At 44.7% G+C, this 18,052-nt stretch overlaps 2 protein-coding genes across 10 annotated transcripts in view; one reads left to right on the top strand and one right to left on the bottom strand.

The window, feature by feature from the left end:
* PRC1 (protein regulator of cytokinesis 1) overlaps window positions 1-16,777 on the top strand; it is a 28,116-nt gene extending 11,339 nt beyond the window's left edge. The window contains exons 4-15 of one of the 6 annotated variants that reach the window (XM_043553908.1): window positions 658-891; window positions 969-1,139; window positions 1,587-1,736; window positions 2,534-2,681; window positions 3,439-3,575; window positions 5,491-5,586; window positions 7,957-8,103; window positions 8,317-8,427; window positions 11,648-11,758; window positions 12,336-12,512; window positions 12,831-12,872; window positions 14,417-16,777. In XM_043553908.1, coding sequence (XP_043409843.1) covers window positions 658-891; window positions 969-1,139; window positions 1,587-1,736; window positions 2,534-2,681; window positions 3,439-3,575; window positions 5,491-5,586; window positions 7,957-8,103; window positions 8,317-8,427; window positions 11,648-11,758; window positions 12,336-12,512; window positions 12,831-12,872; window positions 14,417-14,488 — 1,596 coding nt within the window. In that variant the 3' untranslated portion in view covers window positions 14,489-16,777. The remainder of the gene's footprint in view (window positions 1-657; window positions 892-968; window positions 1,140-1,586; window positions 1,737-2,533; window positions 2,682-3,438; window positions 3,576-5,490; window positions 5,587-7,956; window positions 8,104-8,316; window positions 8,428-11,647; window positions 11,759-12,335; window positions 12,513-12,830; window positions 12,873-14,416) is intronic. The other 5 variants (XM_043553909.1, XM_043553913.1, XM_043553912.1 and 2 more) reach the window with 5 other exon arrangements.
* Window positions 7,933-18,052, bottom strand: part of RCCD1 (RCC1 domain containing 1) — a 33,638-nt gene continuing 23,518 nt past the window's right edge. For 3 of the 4 annotated variants that reach the window (XM_043553919.1, XM_043553922.1, XM_043553923.1), the window contains 2 exons: window positions 15,549-15,628; window positions 7,933-8,714 (listed from right to left, as the gene is read on the bottom strand). In XM_043553919.1, the coding sequence (XP_043409854.1) occupies window positions 8,702-8,714; window positions 15,549-15,628 (93 nt within the window). In that variant the 3' untranslated portion in view covers window positions 7,933-8,701. Of the gene's footprint in view, window positions 8,715-15,327; window positions 15,494-15,548; window positions 15,629-18,052 lie in introns of those variants that run through there. The other variant, XM_043553921.1, reaches the window with a different exon arrangement.

The raw sequence follows: 18,052 nt of genomic DNA, 5'->3' as shown, positions 1-18,052 counted from the left end.
ATCACATGACAGTTTTTATTAGTTCACCAGTGTGGAATAAAATTCTATAAATTTTTAAGACCTGTAACTGCCACTCCCCCCCACCCCCCGCCACCTGTTGATCTGTTGGAGTAAAGCAAGGACTATCGATTTGTATTGGTTAGGTGATGTTTGTAGGCTTTTTAGGATGAGCATCAAGTTATGAGCTAAATAGACTACCCCATAGCTAACTCAAAACAAGCTTTCCAACCACTTTTCACCTCTTGCCAAAGTGCCCTGGTACCTTTCCTTTACTAGAGACCTTCCTTAGGGGACCCTCCTTGTGCCATATTTTGTTGGCCGTGAGTTGATGTACTGTTAAGTTGAACTAAAAGTCTGTCATCCTAGGGGTGCCTGGAAGGCTTAGTAGGTTAAGCGTCTGGCTTCAGCTCAGGTCATGATCTCACAGTTCATGAGTTTAAGCCCTGACATCAGGGCTTACTGACATCAGTGTGGAGCCTGCTTCGGATCCTCTGTCTCCCTCTCTCTGTGCCCCTCCCCTGCTCACGTGCTCTCTCTCGAAAATAAATAAACATTAAAAAAAAAAAGTTTGTCACTCTAGCCTTCTTCCATTGTCCTTCTCTTCATATGAATAAATCCACTTGAAACCTTGTAACAACGGCACATTGTCTCTTGCAGGAGGAAGGAGAGACGACCATCTTGCAACTAGAGAAGGATTTGCGCACTCAGGTAGAACTGATGCGAAAACAGAAAAAGGAGAGAAAACAGGAACTGAAACTACTTCAGGAACAAGATCAAGAACTGTGTGAAATTCTTTGCCTGCCCCACTATGACGTGGACAGCTCGTCCGTTCCCAGCCTAGAGGAGCTGAGCCAGTTCAGACAGCACGTGGCCACTTTGAGGGAGACAAAGGTATACTGTTGGCACTCATACTTCCTAAAGGTCGGTTTGACTTTCCTGGAGGGGCTCGTAATCATTTTATTTTATAGGCCTCTAGACGTGAGGAGTTCGTCAACATAAAGAGACAGATCATACTGTGTATGGAAGAACTAGATCACACCCCAGACACAAGCTTTGAAAGAGATGTGGTGTGTGAAGATGAAGATGCCTTTTGTTTGTCTCTGGAGAATATCGCAACACTACAAAAGTTGCTACGGCAGGTAACGGCCACTCACTACTCCATCGTGTCCAGCAGTTTGAAAAAGCTGACAGTTTCTTCCTTCAGTCTTAAATAAGAAGCCCATATAACTGAAAAGGGGAAGGATAAAGATAGCAAATGATATGAACATCTTTGATTTGCACTTTTTAAGCAAAAATTTATATGTAGCTCAAAGAATGTGAAATTGACATTTTGAATGAGATACTATCCGTCTGTGAATTAGCTTAGTGTTTCATTTTGTAAGTTAAAAATTTGATTCTTGGTTCTTGGTGTTTGAGATCCTACCATAATGACAGCCATACAGTTTGTGTTCAGAATCACAAAAATACACTTCTTCTCAATCTAGTCAGAGTACTTCTTGTGAGTCCAGACATTTCTTTGTGGGAAGGCAGCGGGCGGGGCTTCTTTGTTCTGTCTTTGCCCTAACTGTCAGCTCTCCTCCCCGCAGCTGGAAATGCGAAAGTCACAAAATGAAGCGGTGTGTGAGGGTCTGCGGGCTCAAATCCGAGAGCTCTGGGACAGGTTACAAATACCTGCAGAAGAGAGAGAAGCTGTGGCCACGGTTATGAGTGGGTCAAAGGCCAAGGTCAGGAAAGCGGTAAGAAATCCAATGGGTGCTAGGTCAGCAGTCTCTACAAATGTCAAGTCTGTTGTCCTTACCAGCTTCCTGCCTCAGGCGAGCCTGTTTTTAAAGACAAGCATCAGGGGTGTCTGGGTGGCTCAGTTGATTAAGCGTCCAGCTTCAGCTCAGGTCACAATCTCACGGTTCGTGGGCTCGAGCCCCTCGTCGGGCTCTGTGCGGACAGCTCAGTGCCTGGAGCCTGCTTCGGATTCTGTGTCTCCCTCGCTCTTTGCCCCTCCACCATTTGCCCGCGCGCGCGCTCGCTCTCTCAAAAATAAATAAACGTTTAAAAAAATGTTTATTTTTTAAAAAGACAAGGGGCGCCTGGGTGGTTCAGTCAGTTAAGCGTCCGACTTCGGCTCGGGTCGTGATCTCATGGTCCGTGAATTCTAGCCCCACGTCGGGCTCTGTGCTGACAGCTCAGAGCCTAGAGCCTGCCTTGGATTCTGTGTCTCCCTCTCTCTTTGCCCCTCCCCTGCTCATGCTCTGTCTCTCTCTCTTTGTCAAAAATAAATAAACATTAAAACAAAATGACTTAAAAAAAAAAAGACAAGCATCAGACGAGGGTGGTGACAGCTGCTCATCTTCTGTCCTTTTGTGTGCCTTTCTTAGATTTCCGGCTCCCATGAGCTCATTGTTGCAAAGAGTATTGATTTACCTCTGTTGCTTTGTGTTATAATTTTATTTAAAAGGGGGAGGGGCATGGGAGCTTTTGGATTCCTGGGGGAAAATGAATGTGTGGCAAGCGCCTTTACCAAAGCTCCTTGTTTCAGCTGCAATTGGAAGTGGATCGGTTGGAGGAACTGAAGATGCAGAACATGAAGAAAGTGATTGAGGCGATTCGAGTGGAGCTGGCTCAGTACTGGGACCAGTGTTTCTACAGCCAGGAGCAGAGACAGGCTTTTGCCCCTTACTATGCTGGTCCGTACAGAAGTGGTGGTCTTCGTGTGGCCTGCTCACTTGTCTTTATGAGGGCAGACGTTTGCTGGGAAGTGTTTCCTCTACCCAACAGATACGGCTCCCCTTTCAAGCCATTTAGCATCAGTTGCCATTCCTGAATAAACAGACATTTGCAAATGCTACTAGGAAGTAAGGGGTCTCTCGATTTCTGAAGCAGTATATCACTGTAGCCTGTGGTTGTGAGGCTCAAGTCTGTCAGGTGCTTACTCTGGGCCAGGTGCAGTGTCAAACCCTTAATGATATTATCTCACTTAGTCCTCATGTCAAGAGATGAGCACACAGAAGCACATAAATGCTCAGCAACTTAACCCAGAGGCAGCACACAGGCAGCAGAGCCCACATTTGAGCCCACAGAGCCTGTCCCCAAGAGCTCAGCAGAATTCTAGTCTGACAGACGAGACTGTACTAAATTCAGCAGTGGTTTTAGAAATTGTGGGCAGGATGCAAAGGAAGAATATGAAGGAAACCAAGGACAAGGCAAGAGATGACCTAGAGCTTTGAGAATCTTCATCGCTGTGGCCTGCACCCTAATCCCTGAGCCCCTCCTCTCCTCCCAGACTGATCATGTGACAAAGCTGGCTTTTATTATCCACGATATATGCTTATTCACGTATCACTTTTACTCTGTGGAAGAAAAATTGGTTTCCATTCTAGGAGGATGAGGATGAGGGTTACTAAACACTAGAAGTTTTTCATCTCCTGGGCTTGTATCTTGCAGAGGACTACACAGAAAATCTGCTTCAGCTCCATGATGCCGAGATCGTGCGGTTAAGAAACTACTATGAGGTTCACAAAGAACTCTTTGAAGGTGTCCAGAAGTGGGAAGAAAGCTGGAGGCTTTTTTTGGAGTTTGAGGTACCGCCCTAGCTTCTGTTTCCCTAGAGTGCGATCAAGTGTTAAGAAGGCCTGCCCTGGACAGTCAGAGTCCACTCTCCTTTGCCCTTTACCAGGCTTCTAAAACCCTGTCTTTATCAGTACGTCTGAGTTACTGCTAACCTATCTGTACTTGTGAAGCTTATATGCAGGAACGTGGAAGAACAAAATTAATGCCTTAAGTAAGGTAGGAATTTCTTGCATGAAGGAAGTCTAGAGGTAGAGCATCCAGAGCAGGTATGGCTGTTCCACACTCAGTGGTGTCCCAGGCTTCTCCAGCCCACGGCTCCCCGACCACTAAGGGGTGGTCCGAAGTGGCTCTAGAGCCCCCACCGTTGCACTTCAAGCATTGCCCCTTCAGCCCCTCTAAGGGCTCTTTCCAATATTAAGCTCCCCACACCAGCACTGGCGTGCGTGGGGCACCTGCTGCCACAGATAAATTCAGGTTCTCAGTACTAGTAGGAGGGAGAGAGTGGATGTTGGGGCAGGCAGTTACTATTCACTACCAGTCCAACTTTTGCTGTCTTCTTAGAAAGTTTGCCTGGGTATCAGGGCACATTTATTTAGTCTGAATTCCTTTTCTTCTGGTAGACTGGGCACTCAAAGCGTTTCAGAGCTCGGGACTGGGACTGGGTGAGTCACACAAGACATGTAGGGCACAAGGAGAGTCCTTCTCCGAGCTCAAAGGGGTCCTAAGAGAATCCCGAGTTCAACTCCTTCAGGTTTATAGGTGGGAAACTAGGACTCACACGTGGAGAGAGAGATACGTGAGGTCTTACAGCTGTTTCAGAACAGACGTCCTAGTTCTCAGTTACTCCTTAACTTCTGGTTGAATGCAAGAAAGAAGAGTATTAAGCAAGTCTTGTTGATGTGCTGGTATGGAAGGAGATGAGAAACTGATTACTGTCCCTTTAGTTAGTGTTTAATAGACAGTCGTCAATCAAGGGGTCTGGAAAGGAGATAGGATTTCTTTACAAGCTCAGCCCCCAGATTGTCAAGATTGTTTCTAAACTTTTCTGATGATCTGCTCCTACTGTTGAGTGTATAAACCTAATTTACACTTACAAATTACACATTTAGATTACTGTTCTGATATAATATATGCATGATAGAGGAACAAAAACCAGAAATGGGGGCGCCTGGGTGGGTGGCTTAGTTAAGTGTCTGACTCTTGGTTTCAGCTCAGGTCATGATCTCATACTTGGTGAGATCGAGCCCTGCATCTGGCTCTGTCCTGACAGTGCAGAGCCAGCTTGGGATTCTCTGTCTCCCTCTCTCTCTCTGCCCCTCCCCTGTTCACAATCTCTCTCCTCTCTCTTTCTCAAGAATAAACATTAAAAAAAATTTTTTTTAAAGAGTAAGAAGCCTAACACTTTACATTTTAACTTGCCCATTTTGTGAGTGTTAATTTCATAAAAACCAGATTATGAACCTCTTAACTGGGCACATTTAACCTGCATCATTAGTATGCCAGAGCTGAGTGGGTACACAGGGTTGTCACCACCAAGCCCTCCGAGTGTAGATCTCTCCCTTGTCCCTCCAAATACCCCATTCCCTGTAGGTGACAAGTCATGTCTGACATCTGGACCAAGTAAGGGAGCCAGTGACATTGTGCACTCTATATTAAAGCTTACCTCACTCTTAGATTAGAAAGGAACCGAACCATAGTCTTCCCGCACCCCAGTGGATGACCTCGCATATGCCCACGGAGCTCACACCCCACTCCCCTTGCCTTGGAATACCATCATTTCTCTCTGCTGCAGTGGATGGAATGCAGAACTCTCCTTAGTATGTAGTCTCCTTAGTATGGATCAGTTTACGAAAGCAAGGAATCTTAGCAGAAGTAACTGGTCTGACCATCTCAGGGCTTACTCTAATTAAAATCTGTTTTTCACAGAGAAAAGCTTCAGATCCAAGTCGATTTACAAACCGCGGAGGAAATCTTCTAAAAGAAGAAAAGCAGCGAGCCAAACTTCAAAAAATACTCCCTAAGGTAATACTGCCACTGAGAGTTTTTGTTGCTTGGCTACAAAACACCTTACTTTTTGTATATCCTTGGCTTTGAAACATCTTGCCCCAGAACCGTCTTCTCTTCTAAAGCTTGGGCCAGGATAAGTACATACTGAGCCTTCCTCCTGACTGAATATCAAGGCTTAATAGCTTTCTAGGGCCGGTGTAGCAAAGTACCACAGACTGGCTGGCTTAAACAACACATTTATTTTTTCACAATTCTGGAGGCTATAAGTGTGAGATCAAAGTATCAGTAGGGTAGGTTTCTTCGTAGGCCTCCATCCTTGACTTGAGGATGACTTTCTTCCTCCCTATATCTTTCCATGGTCTTCCTTCTGTATGTATCTATGTCCCGATTTTTCTCTTACAAAGCTACCAGTCACATTGACCCTAATGATCTCATTTATCATTTAACTTCATTACCTGTTTGTGGGGGAAAAAAAAAAGTCACATTCTGAGGTATTGGGGGGTGGGGGTTGGGACTTAAATATGAATTTTGGGAGGATGCAATTCAGCCTATAACAAAAGACAAACTTTTGAGAAAGTGCTGTGGGCTTTGTTACTGTTCTCTATTTTAATAGTAATAGTGTTTATTGAATTAAATGCCAGATACTATTCCAAAGTATTTTCCAATTAGTCATTTCCATTAAATTTTTTTTTTAATTTTTATTAATTTATTAAAAACAATTTTTTTTAACATTTATTTGTTTTTGAGAGAGAGAGACAGAGCAGGGGAGGGGCAGAGAGAGAGGGAGACACAGAATCCGAAGCAGGCTCCAGGCTCTGAGCTGGCAGCACAGAGCCCAATGTGGGGCTTGAACTCACAAACCATGAGATCATGACCTGAGCTGAAGTGGAACACTTAACCGACTGAGGTGCCCCTTAATTAATTCATTTTAAATTTACATCTAAGTTAGTTAGCATGTAGTGCAGTAATGATTTCAGGAGTTGATTCCAGTGATCCATCCTCTATGTGTATAACACCCAGTGCTCATCCCAACAAGTGTCTTCCTTAATTCCCCCTTCCCCATTTAGCCCATCCTCTCACCCACGGCCCCTCCAGCAACCCTCAGTTCTCTGTATTTAAGAGTGTCTTATGGGGGCGCCTGGGTGGCGCAGTCGGTTAAGCGTCCGACTTCAGCCAGGTCACGATCTCGCTGTCCCGGAGTTCGAGCCCCGCGTCGGGCTCTGGGCTGATGGCTCAGAGCCTGGAGCCTGTTTCCGATTCTGTGTCTCCCTCTCTCTCTGCCCCTCCCCCGTTCATGCTCTGTCTCTCTCTGTCCCAAAAATAAATAAACGTTGAAAAAAAAATTTAAAAAAAAAAAAAGTGTCTTATGTTTTGCCCCCCTCCCTGTTTTTATATTATTTTTGCTTCATCTGTTCATCTGTTTTGTATCTTAAATTCCACATGCGTGAAGTCATTTATTTGTCTTTCTCTAAGTTCACTTAGCATAATACTTTCTAGTTCCATCCACATTGTTGCATATGGCAAGATTTCATTCTTTTCGATTGCCGAGTAATACTCCGTTGTATATATATACCACATCTTCTTTAGCCATTCATCCATTGATGGACATTTGGGCTCTTTCCATACTTTGGCCATTGTTGATAGTGCTGCTATAAACACGGGGGTGCATGTGTCCCTTCAAAAGAGCACACCTGTATCCCTTGGATAAATGCCTAGTAGTGCAGTTGCTGGGTCGTAGGGTAGTTCTATTTTATTCATTTCCATTTTTATGCATCAGGAGACTGAGGCCCTGAGAATTTAGGTAACTTTTCATAGCCTATAAGAGGTAGATTCTAGACTGGGACCCAGATTGGGGTGCTCTTAATACACATCGTGGTTTTTTTTTTAATATATATATTTTTTTAACGTTTATTCATTTTTGAGAGAGAGCACGAGCAGGGAAGGGGCAGAGAGAGGAAGAGAGAATCTGAAGCAGGCTCTAGGCTCCGAGCTGTCAGGCACAGAGCCGGATGCGGGGCTTGAACTCATGAACTGCAAGATCATGACCTGAGCCTAAGTGGAATGCTCAACCGACTGAGCCACCCAGGCGCCCCATAATGTACATTGTTCATTTAATGTTGCTCGTCCCCCCAGTGCCTCCAGCTTTAAGCACCAAAACCCAGTTAGACTCTGGGTTCTTGCTGTTTCCCACCTTCATGTGTGTTATGAATAAATCGTCCCTAGGATTTGCTTCCTGGTCACTCTGACCTGGGCCCACGTGAGTCCAGCTACCTGAAATTAGGCTTACGTGCTCTGGGGCGGGAGTCTTCCTTTGGGAGAATACTTTAATTCGGGCTTCATACCAAGGATTTGAAGTGATTAACATTTCTTTCTTTATGGTCTCAGCTGGAAGAGGAGCTGAAGGCACGGATTGAAATGTGGGAACAGGAGCATTCGCAGGCATTTGTGGTGAATGGGCAGAAATTCATGGAGTATGTGACAGAACAATGGGAGATGCATCGAATGGAGAAGGAGCGAGCCAAGCAAGAGAGAGTAAGTGAGCACAGTGTGGGCAAGAGGACGATGGTGATGTGAGTAGCCCAGGGTCTCTCCCAGGGATCTGGGTTGGCTGAAGGGCTAGCCCACCGCACCTCTTTTAGCTCTGGGTTCAGGCACTTGGCTCTAGATATCTGGCCCAGCTTCTGCCCCATCCCAGACCTATTCCTTTCCGGGGAGTTTTCACTGTTCCTTCTGACTTTCATACAGCAACTAAAGAACAAGAAGCAGACAGAGACAGAGATGCTCTATGGCAGTGCTCCCCGAACCCCCAGCAAGCGGCGAGGACTGGTACCCAACACACCGGGCAAAGTGCGCAAGGTGAACGTGAGGCTTTGTGAACCACCGTTTGCGAGGGGTTGTTGAGGCTGGGGCTCTTGGCCACCTTTCGCCTTCTGCCCTGCAGATGGGAAAGGGCTTTGGGGACCTTCCAGGTTGAGTCCATCTGAAAGTGTGACCAGAAGGCAGTACTTCATCCCAAGTAATAACTTGATAATGACAGTCAAGGACCTGGCTTCGATGTGTGCCTGTGGTTGAGGTCTTGGATTAATCTTGGGAGACCATAACTGTCACCATTCCGTAATGATGAAGACCTTCAGAGGTTCATCCTAGAATTCCAACAAGTGACAATGATATTCTGTGAGAGCCTTTCATGTTTAGTAAATGGGATAGTTTAACTTTTCCTTTGATAAATGAAATAGAGCAGTATTTCCTTTCTCTTTCCTCAGCTCATATTTATAACCAATAGATCTTTTAAAAAGCACCTGCAGGGGCACCTGGGTGGCTCAGTTAGAACGTGCAACTCTTGATCTCAGGGCCGTGAATGTGAGCCCTGCGTTGCAGGGAGTTTAAAAAAAAAAAAAAATCACCTGTAGTGTAACTCCAAGAGAACTATTGAGAGTATTTGTTTTTTCTGCTTTTTAATTTTTTTAAATGTTTACTTATTTTTAAGAGAGAGCACGAGCAGGGGAGGGACAGAGAGAGAGGGAGACACAGAATCTGAAGCAGGCTCCAAGCTCTGAGCGGTAAGATCAGAGCCCGACTCAGAGCTCCAACTCACATACCATGAGATCATGACCTGAGCTGAAGTCAGACACTTAACTGAGCCACCCAGGTGCCCCTGTTTCTCCTCGTTTTTAAATAATGTATTTTTACAAAACAGAGGTCACATACGATTTGGATTTCTGCCTTTCCCCTAGTTGGTATTGGTTGTGGTTCTTTTTCATAGTATCAAACTTTCTTCAAATACATGCTCGTTATTAGCTGTATATTCTATTCTCTTGGCATACCATCATTTATTAAACTAGTTCCCTATTGTTGATAGATTTTACTTTATTTTTGATTAAAAAAATTTTTTTAATGTTTATTTTTGAGAGAGAGACAGCATGAATGGGGGAGGAGCAGAGAGAGAGAAGGAGACACAGAACCCAAAATATGCTCCAGGCTCTGAGCTGTCAGCACAGAGCCTGATGCAGTGCTCAAACTCAGTAACCGTGAGATCATGACCCAAGCCAAATTCCAATGCTTGACCGACCGAGCCACCCAGACGCCCCACTTTCTGTTTTTAGGGAGACGGAGACAGTGCAAGTGGCACGGGGTTGTGGGAGCAGAGAGAGGAGACAGAAAATCCCAAGTCTGATGAGCTCTAACTCACAAAAGCATGAGACCATAACCTGAGCTGAAGCCAAGAGTTGGATGCTTGACTGAGCCACCTAGGTGCCCCAATATTAGATATTATAAAGATTTTATTTTTAAGTAATCTCTACATCCAACGTGGGGCTCAAACTCATAACCCTGAGATAAGTCACACACTCTACTAAGCCAGTCAGGCACCCCATAATAGGTAGTTTTTTTTATTATGAAAATCATGTGATGGGGGCACCTGGGTGGCTCAGTTGATTAAGCATTCGACTCTCACTTTCGGCTCAGGTCATGATCTCACAGCTCAGGAGTCTAAGCCCCGCATGGGGCTCCACGCTGACAGGGCAGAGCCTGCTTAGGATTGTCTCTCTCTGCTCCTCCCTGGCATGCATGTGCACGAGAGCGCTCTCTCTCAAAATAAACCTAAAAAAAATGTGATAAGCTTTTAAAAACCTAGAACACTAAAAATCAATTATAGAAAGATCTGTTTTAATTAAAAGTTTGCAGACCTCTGTGCTACATGCTGAGCATGAAAGAGAAGCGAGAGGCCCTTGCTCTCGAGAGTGAAGTCAGGGGCGCCCGGCTGGTAGAGCAGCTCTGGATCTCCAGGTTGTGAGTTTCAGGCCCATACTGGGTATAAAGATTGCTTAAAAATAAAATCTGGAAGTTTCCTCTAATCAGACATTTCTGAAGCCCTAGTTGCACTGATTAATGATCTGTGCTGCCAGTGCCTAAGTGTCAGACTCTGATCGTTGTTAACAGGTGATACTTTCATACTTTAAGTCTTTGTCCATCTGAGGGTATGAAGTTATGTCTCATTTTAGTTTGTATCTCCCTCCTTACTAATGGAAATTGAACCTTTTGCCATGTCTACCGGCAGCATTTGTGTCTTGTGTAGTTTGTGTTTTTACTCTTTATGGTGTTTTGTTGATGAACGAAAAGTGTTTTATGGTTTTGTTTGTTCACTTTTTTATTTAAAAAAAATTTTTTTTTTAAGAGAGAAAGCACAAGTAGGGGCAGAGAGAGAGGGAGAGAGAATTCCAAGCAGGCTCCACACTGTCAGTGCAGAGCTGGACATGGGGCTCGAACCCACAAACCATGAGATCATGACCTGAGCTGAAATCAAGAGTCAGATGTTCAACCAACTGAGCCACCCAGGCGCCCCCAGTTTGCATTTCTAACGTTTAAAAAATTTTTTCTTTACATTTTTTTTTAAGAGACAAAGAGAGACACATTACAAGTGGGGGAGGGGCAGAGAGAGAATGAGACACAGAATCTGAAGCAGGTTCCAGGCTCTGAGTCATCAGCACAGAGCCCGATGCGGGGCTTGAACTCACAAACTGTGGGATCATGACCTGAGCTAAAGTCGGACACTTAACCAAATGAGCCACCCAGGCGCCCCTCTTAACATTTTATGCAAATACAATTATACAGTATGTATTCTTCTTTTGGTTTGGCTTCTCTCGTTTAGCATAGGTTTTTTGAGATTCATCTATGTTGTTACATGTATAATAGGCCACTCCTTTTTACTACCGAGCAGTATTCCATTGCACAATTTGCTTATCCATTTGCCTGTGGATGGACACTTGGCTTGTAGGCAGTGTTTTGGCTATTACAGATAAAGCTGCTCTCTATATATGTATAGGTCTTTGTAGGGATATTTGCTTTCATTTCTCTTGGGTAAATACCTAAATATGATAGAATTACAAACAAAATGGCTACCATTTTATAGTGCAGTCCGGATAGAAATACTTTCAACACTTGTCACAATTTTCCTCAAAGCTCTTAACCATGTAAACCCATCTTTCTTAGACTATTTCCCATACTCCTTTCTCTATAGTGTAGGGATGGGCTGCCAGGCATGTTACCCCACCTCCATAATCTCTGTTCTTCCTCTTAGCTGAACACTACCACCATGTCCAACGCTACGGCCAACAGCAGCATTCGGCCTGTCTTTGGGGGGACAATCTACCGCTCCCCTGTGTCTCGACTTCCACCTTCTGGCAGCAAGGTTAGTATGTATGCTCTGTGTACAAGGGACATCCCCAGCACACCTCCAGCCCATTTACCCAGGGGCACCACCTTGTCGTTCGAGTTTCTGAGAACCCTGGATTCGGTTTTCAGGGAGATGCTGTAAGCCAGCTTATCTGCCAAAAAAAGAAACCAACAACAACAAAATACACCCAGCGGTCATTCTGAACCCCGGTAGTATGGAATCACTGGGATGTAACTAGGTTCAGTGCAAAGCCTGGTCTTCAGCTGCTGCTGAGCGAGGTCCCTGTGTGTGGGTTCAAGCCCAGTGACACTGGATCACTAGACAGAATCGGGTACTCTCACATCAGGAGAGGTGGGGAATCTGTGCTAAGTGGGTCTTTCAAGTATTTTACAGACTATGCTCAAGATAGGTATTTTGCAAGTCATTAAGAATTCGTGTATTTTTTGAAACCACAAGTAGAGGATTATAGGCCCATGAATAACAAAGACGGTATCAGCCTTTAGCCATTCGGGTGTGTGTGTGTGTGTGTGTGTGTGTGTGTGTGGTCACTATGAGGATGGTGCGCGGATCTCTCTCTTTCCCTTCTCTGCAGCCGGTCGTCACTTCCACTTGTTCGGGGAAAAAAACGCCCCGTGCTGGCAGGCATGGAGCCAACAAGGAGAACCTGGAGCTCAACGGCAGCATCCTGAGTGGTGGGTACCCTGCCTCGGCCCCCCTCCAGCGCAACTTCAGCATTAATTCTGTTGCCAGCACCTATTCTGAGTTTGCGGTAATTCACCTTTTCTAATATCTGCCAGTCTCTGGGGAGCACACAGTTGGGGCAGAGTGGGTATCTTCCCAAGGGCACCCAGGCCGTGAGGACAGTTCTTTGGAGGCTGAGAATCCCTTTCCTGCCTTGACCATGGCATGGGGTGGGCTGGTTTAAGGAGCATACAAGAAGGAAGTTGGCAGCAGCAACTAGACGTTTAGCCTGGATCCTTCTGCTTCAGAAATACCATTCCCTGGCTGCAGGAGGTGACCCTCTGCTCACGGCCCTGGTGCTCTCTTGGTGGAGTTCTTGGTAATTGTCTTAATTCTTTGTTCTTAGAAGGATCCGTCCCTCTCTGACAGCTCCACTGTCGGGCTTCAGGTCTGTATGGCAACCCCTGCATGTCCCATGTCCGCTTTCCAAACTCACCTGTCACATCTGCTGGCTTAATTCCCGTCTGGGCACGGGGCTACACTAACCAATAATCTCAGCTGTACTACCACAGAACCTTTTTTTGACAAAGGAGCAGAAGTCCTAATGCGGACCTCAAGGATATCTGACTTCAGTCCCAAGAGACTAATCTGCTGATTAACAAGAAAACTTGTTCAGACTTGAATTGGATTCTCAGCCCTACCTAAAGTCAGGCAAAGTTTTTTTTTTTTTTTTTAATCCTGTCTTTTACAACAGAAGACCTTCACCCTCCCCAGTTGTGACATCAGAGGCCTCCAATGTGCCGGAAAGAATAGAGGCCCCATCACGTGGGGAGGGGAGCCCCAGCTGTGTGCTGCCCATCATGAGGTTCTTGGCCTGTGTGCTGATTGTTTCCTGGAGTATATGACTTACTAACCCCTTAGGGCTGAATTGCCAACTTTCTGTCTTCTGTGAGCTAGCCAGTGTTCATTTCCTTGCCTCTGCCTGTTTCTACCTCATTAAGCTGCTAAAGCATATGTGTGGCATTGGGAGATTCTTCCAGATGCTCTTTAGTTCCTAGTAACCTACTCCGTGTTTACTAACACTTAACTGCAGTGCCCTTTACTTACCAGTGTGCGTTCTCTCTGCCCTCCGTATCTTCCTGCTGGGAAGCGAGGCTGTTCCTCACCGTGGGTGAGGGGATACGGCGTTAAAGCCATGGTGCCCGCTCTCACTGCTGCAGTGACAGAACGGGGCAGTTGCCCAAGGCAAGAGCTTGTTTTGAGCATTGAAACGGTTTCATATTATGGCACTTGTTTCAAATTAAGTGATTGGTATCGTTTTATATATAGAAGTGTACGTTGCTCTGGCTAGCTGATTGCTGGACAGAGGGTCCAACTTTCTCTTCCTTGCTTGTTTAGCCAAGCCCCGTATCATCCCCGTGGGGCTTAAATGTACCCTGCTTATCTCTAATCTGGTTTTGGCTGCTTTGGCTGGTAACAGACTCCACCAGGCGGCACCAAAGCCGGTAGACTAACCTTTACTAACCTCTTTCTCAGTGGTATTCGTGCTTTATCTTCTTTTCCATGTGCTCCAGCATGAGATCATATCACCAGCAGGTTACAAGGCCCTCGGCCCCAGGGATTGGTAGATAAAGGTCTGGCCCCTTGCTTTATTCAGGGCTCAAAAGACCAAAGGTTGTTGCCTGCCTAGCTTGACAACTCAATAGAGTACTTTGTGAAACTTGAGGGACTGCTATTCTGTGAGGTTGTAACAGAACGAACTGGCTAAGGACGAGGTCCCGGGCATACGTGTGCACACGCTTAATCTCTGACTAATAGAACGGGGCTCAGAGCCTCTCATCTTGTGTTCCTAACAACCTGTGCTGGAGAGGGACCTCTGTCTCAGAGAAACAGCCCTCAGGGGACCTTGTGCTGACATTTACTCGTGCTTACAAGGGCGGGGCATGCAGAGGAGGGACAGTACTGCCACTGACATTATTTATTTTTCAACAGCGAGAACTTTCAAAGGCTTCCAAATCTGATGCTACTTCTCGAATCCTCAATTCGACCAACATCCAGTCCTGAGAGGCCCTGAGCGGTCAGCCAGCTGTGGCTTCCTGTGCCTAGACTAGATCTAATTATCTATGTGGCTTTCATTTTTCTTGAGTTTAGGTGTGCTTGGGAATCTGGACAGGTTCCACTACCACGGGCCTAACTTACAGAAGTGAATGAGTGTCACAGAGCAAAGTCCATCATAGGCTTAGTGGGTCTTCAAAGACCTGATTTTGTTTTGACCCAAGAAATACATTAAAACTTAGTTCATAGCAGTAAGTGCAAATTTTAGCATACGGAACCTAATTTTTCTCTACCCCGTAATTCTGCTTGCTGAAGCACGAGCAAGGGCGTGTCGTATTTCACCACGGTGTGGGAAAAGGAGTGTGCCGGTCCTTGGGGTAGGGACCTGAAGCAATATTGGCTCGTAGGCTGTCACTAGTAGTTAACATCTTTTTTGTTGAGGGACGCGGAGTTAACGCTCTGGCTACAGTAGCTTTGCTCTCACCTAAAGATCTGTCTCCGCCACACAGGACAGCCTTCCTCCTGCTGAGGATGTGTGTGTGTCAGAAGTGGAGATGGCCTGACCTACTGCCAAAGAGGTGACAGGGAGGCTGGGAGCGCCTTTGTTAAACTGTGTACAGTTCTGTTATTGTGCAATGCCCTTTGTGGGGACGTGTGTGTGAACACATGCCTGTCTGAACTCTGTTTCTGCAGTTTTCCTCTGGGTTGAGACCCCCATCCCTCTGCCCGCTAGGTCCGAGTTCATCGACCCCGGCAGTTGCCGAGTTGGGAGGCTGTTTGGATGGGTTGGGCCGTTTCTGTTGTGGAGATCTGGAACTTTGCACAAATCAGTATTGGGGAGTTGTTTCTGCTCCAGCGTCCACGTCTTTACCTACCCTACTGATCACTACTGCTCTCCCCAAAGCACTATTTATTCTTACCTTGTCTGCCTCTGTCAGCACGTTCAATGGTTCTCAAAACTCACCAGCATGGATTTGGTCTGTGTCCGCCATGCTGCTTAGACGTATACATGTCCTGTTTTTAAAATATAAATATATTCTTAAAAATAAATTAAAATGTGTATACTTACCTTTCAAAAAGATATATTGTTTTTTTTCTCCCCGGCCAAATCACTTTTTGGTTGCTTTGGTCTGTGGAAAACAGAAAAGACTAAAAAGAAAATATAAGATTTTTTTGTTGGGAGTATGGTTTTATGTTCTGTGCATTTATTTCTAAATATTTCTTGAGAAAAAGTCCAATTCCTGATATGTAAATTTCCATTTGCACTGCTCTCTGTCCCTAACAGGACATCTTTTATAGGCCTGGCTTTTGGTTTTTTAACAGCCTTTATTTTTATTAGAAAATAAATGCCCATTTACAGTGTACACTTGGATAAATTTTGACACAGTTTCACACACTTGTGAAACCATCACCACAATCCAGTTTCTGAACTTAACCATTACCCCCAAAATTTCCTCCTGCCCCTTTACAGTTTTCCCCTCCCCACCCCTACCAACCATTTATCTGCTTTGTGTCACTGTGGAGGAGTTTGCATTTTCTAGAGTTTTAGCTAAGTAGAATCCTGCAGTATATATTCTTTTTGGGTTGTTTTTTTTTGTGTGTGGGTTTTTTTTTTTTTTCAGTATATGAAGTTTATTGTCAAATTGGTTTCCATACAACACCCAGTGCTCATCCCAAAAGGTGCCCTCCTCAATACCCATCACCCACCCTCTCCTCCCTCCCACCCCCCCCATCAACCCTCAGTTTTTAAGAGTCTCTTATGCTTTGGCTCTCTTCCACTCTAACCTTTTTTTTTTTTTTTTTTTCCCTTCCCCTCCCCCCATGGGTTTAAGTTTCTCAGGATCCACATAAGAGTGAAACCATATGGTATCTGTCTTTCTCTGCATGGCTTATTTCACTTAGCATCACTCTCTCCAGTTCCATCCACGTTGCTACAAAGGGCCATATTTCATTCTTTCTCATTGCCACGTAGTACTCCACTGTGTATATAAACCACAATTTCTTTATCCATTCATCAGTTGATGGACATTTAGGCTCTTTCCATAATTTGGCTATTGTTGAGAGTGCTGCTATAAACATTGGGGTACAAGTGCCCCTATGCATGGGGCTGGCTCTTTTGACTTTGATTTTGAATTTCATCCGTACTGTTGTGTCCACATTTCTTTCCTTTTTATGGTTGAGTCCTATTCCGGGGTATGGGGAGACCACAGTTTATTCACTTTTTATGTTTATTCACATTTGGCTTGTTTCCAGTTTAGGGCTATTAAAAATAAAGCTGCTGTGAACGTTCACGTACAAGTCTTTGTATGGAGCTGTACTTTTTGGGGGGTAAATACCAAGGAGTGGAACAGCTAGGTCAGATGAATGGTAGCTCTACGTTTGTTTTCCAAAGTGGTTGAACTATTCTATGTTCTCACCAGTAACAGATGAAGGTTTCAGTTCCTCTACCTCTTCTCTACTACTTGGTATTGTTTTTATAATTTTAGCCATTTTAGGAGCTAGGAGGCAATATCTCATTGTAGTTTTAATTTGCGCTACCCTAATGATGTCAAGCATCTTTTCACGTGCTTGTTTTGCCATCCTTACCTTGTCTGGACAAGTACCTAGTCGCGGTTTTTGCCCGTTTTAAAAACTGGGTTGAGTTTTGAGAGTTCTCTATCCAAGCATGCCTCAGATAATGCAGGTTTGGTTCTAGACCACCACAATAAACCAAGTCAAATGAATTTTTTTCGTTTCCCAGAGCATGCAGAACTTAATAAACTACTACCGGATAGTGAAACCTTAAGTGTGCAATAGCATTAGTTCTAAGGGAAAAAAAAGTACTTACCTTAATTAAAAAATACTTTATTGCTAAAATAGCTAATAGCCATCATGGGCTGTAAGTCAATCACTCATCACAGATCACCAAGTATGAAATATTGAGGGAATTACCAAAATAGGACACAGAGACCAGAAGTGAGCAAACTGTGTTGGAAAAATGGCGCTGAGAGACTTGACGGATGCAGGTTGCCACGAACCTTCAAGCTGTAACAAACACAGTATCTGCGAAGTGTGATAAGATGAGGCATGCGTGTATGCTTTGGATACAAGTCTGTTGGTCCCGTTTTGCAAAGATTCTCTCTCAGTCTGTGGCTTCTCTTTCCAGTCTTTTAACAGTGTCTTTGAAGAGCAGAGGTTTAAGTTTGATGAATTCCGTTTTTCTTTGGATTGTGTTTTTGTTGTTCTAAGAAACCATTACCTAACCCAAGAGGTAAAGGTTTTCTAGAAGTTTAAAATCTCAGGTTTTGTATGTCTGTGCTCCATTTTGGCTCTGTGTATATCCATGTATATGGCTCCAGCTAGGACTTTCAGTTCCTTTGCTTCGCATGTAGATATCCAGTTTCTAGCAACATTAGTTGAAAAGGCTGTCCCTTTCTCCACCGTATTGCTTTCGTACCTTTGTCAAAAATCAGTTGCCTTGAGTTTCTGTTCCATGGATCCATTTGTCTTAATGGCCATACGACATGGTCTCGATGACTGTAGATTTATACTAATTCTTGAAACTAGGTAGTGTTAGCTTTCCAATTTTATACC

This window comes from Prionailurus bengalensis, chromosome B3, assembly GCF_016509475.1.
Source record: "Prionailurus bengalensis isolate Pbe53 chromosome B3, Fcat_Pben_1.1_paternal_pri, whole genome shotgun sequence".
NCBI lineage: Eukaryota > Metazoa > Chordata > Mammalia > Carnivora > Felidae > Prionailurus > Prionailurus bengalensis.
The sequence above is the reverse complement of the archived record's forward strand: the minus strand, read 5'-3'. Positions and strand labels throughout refer to the sequence as shown.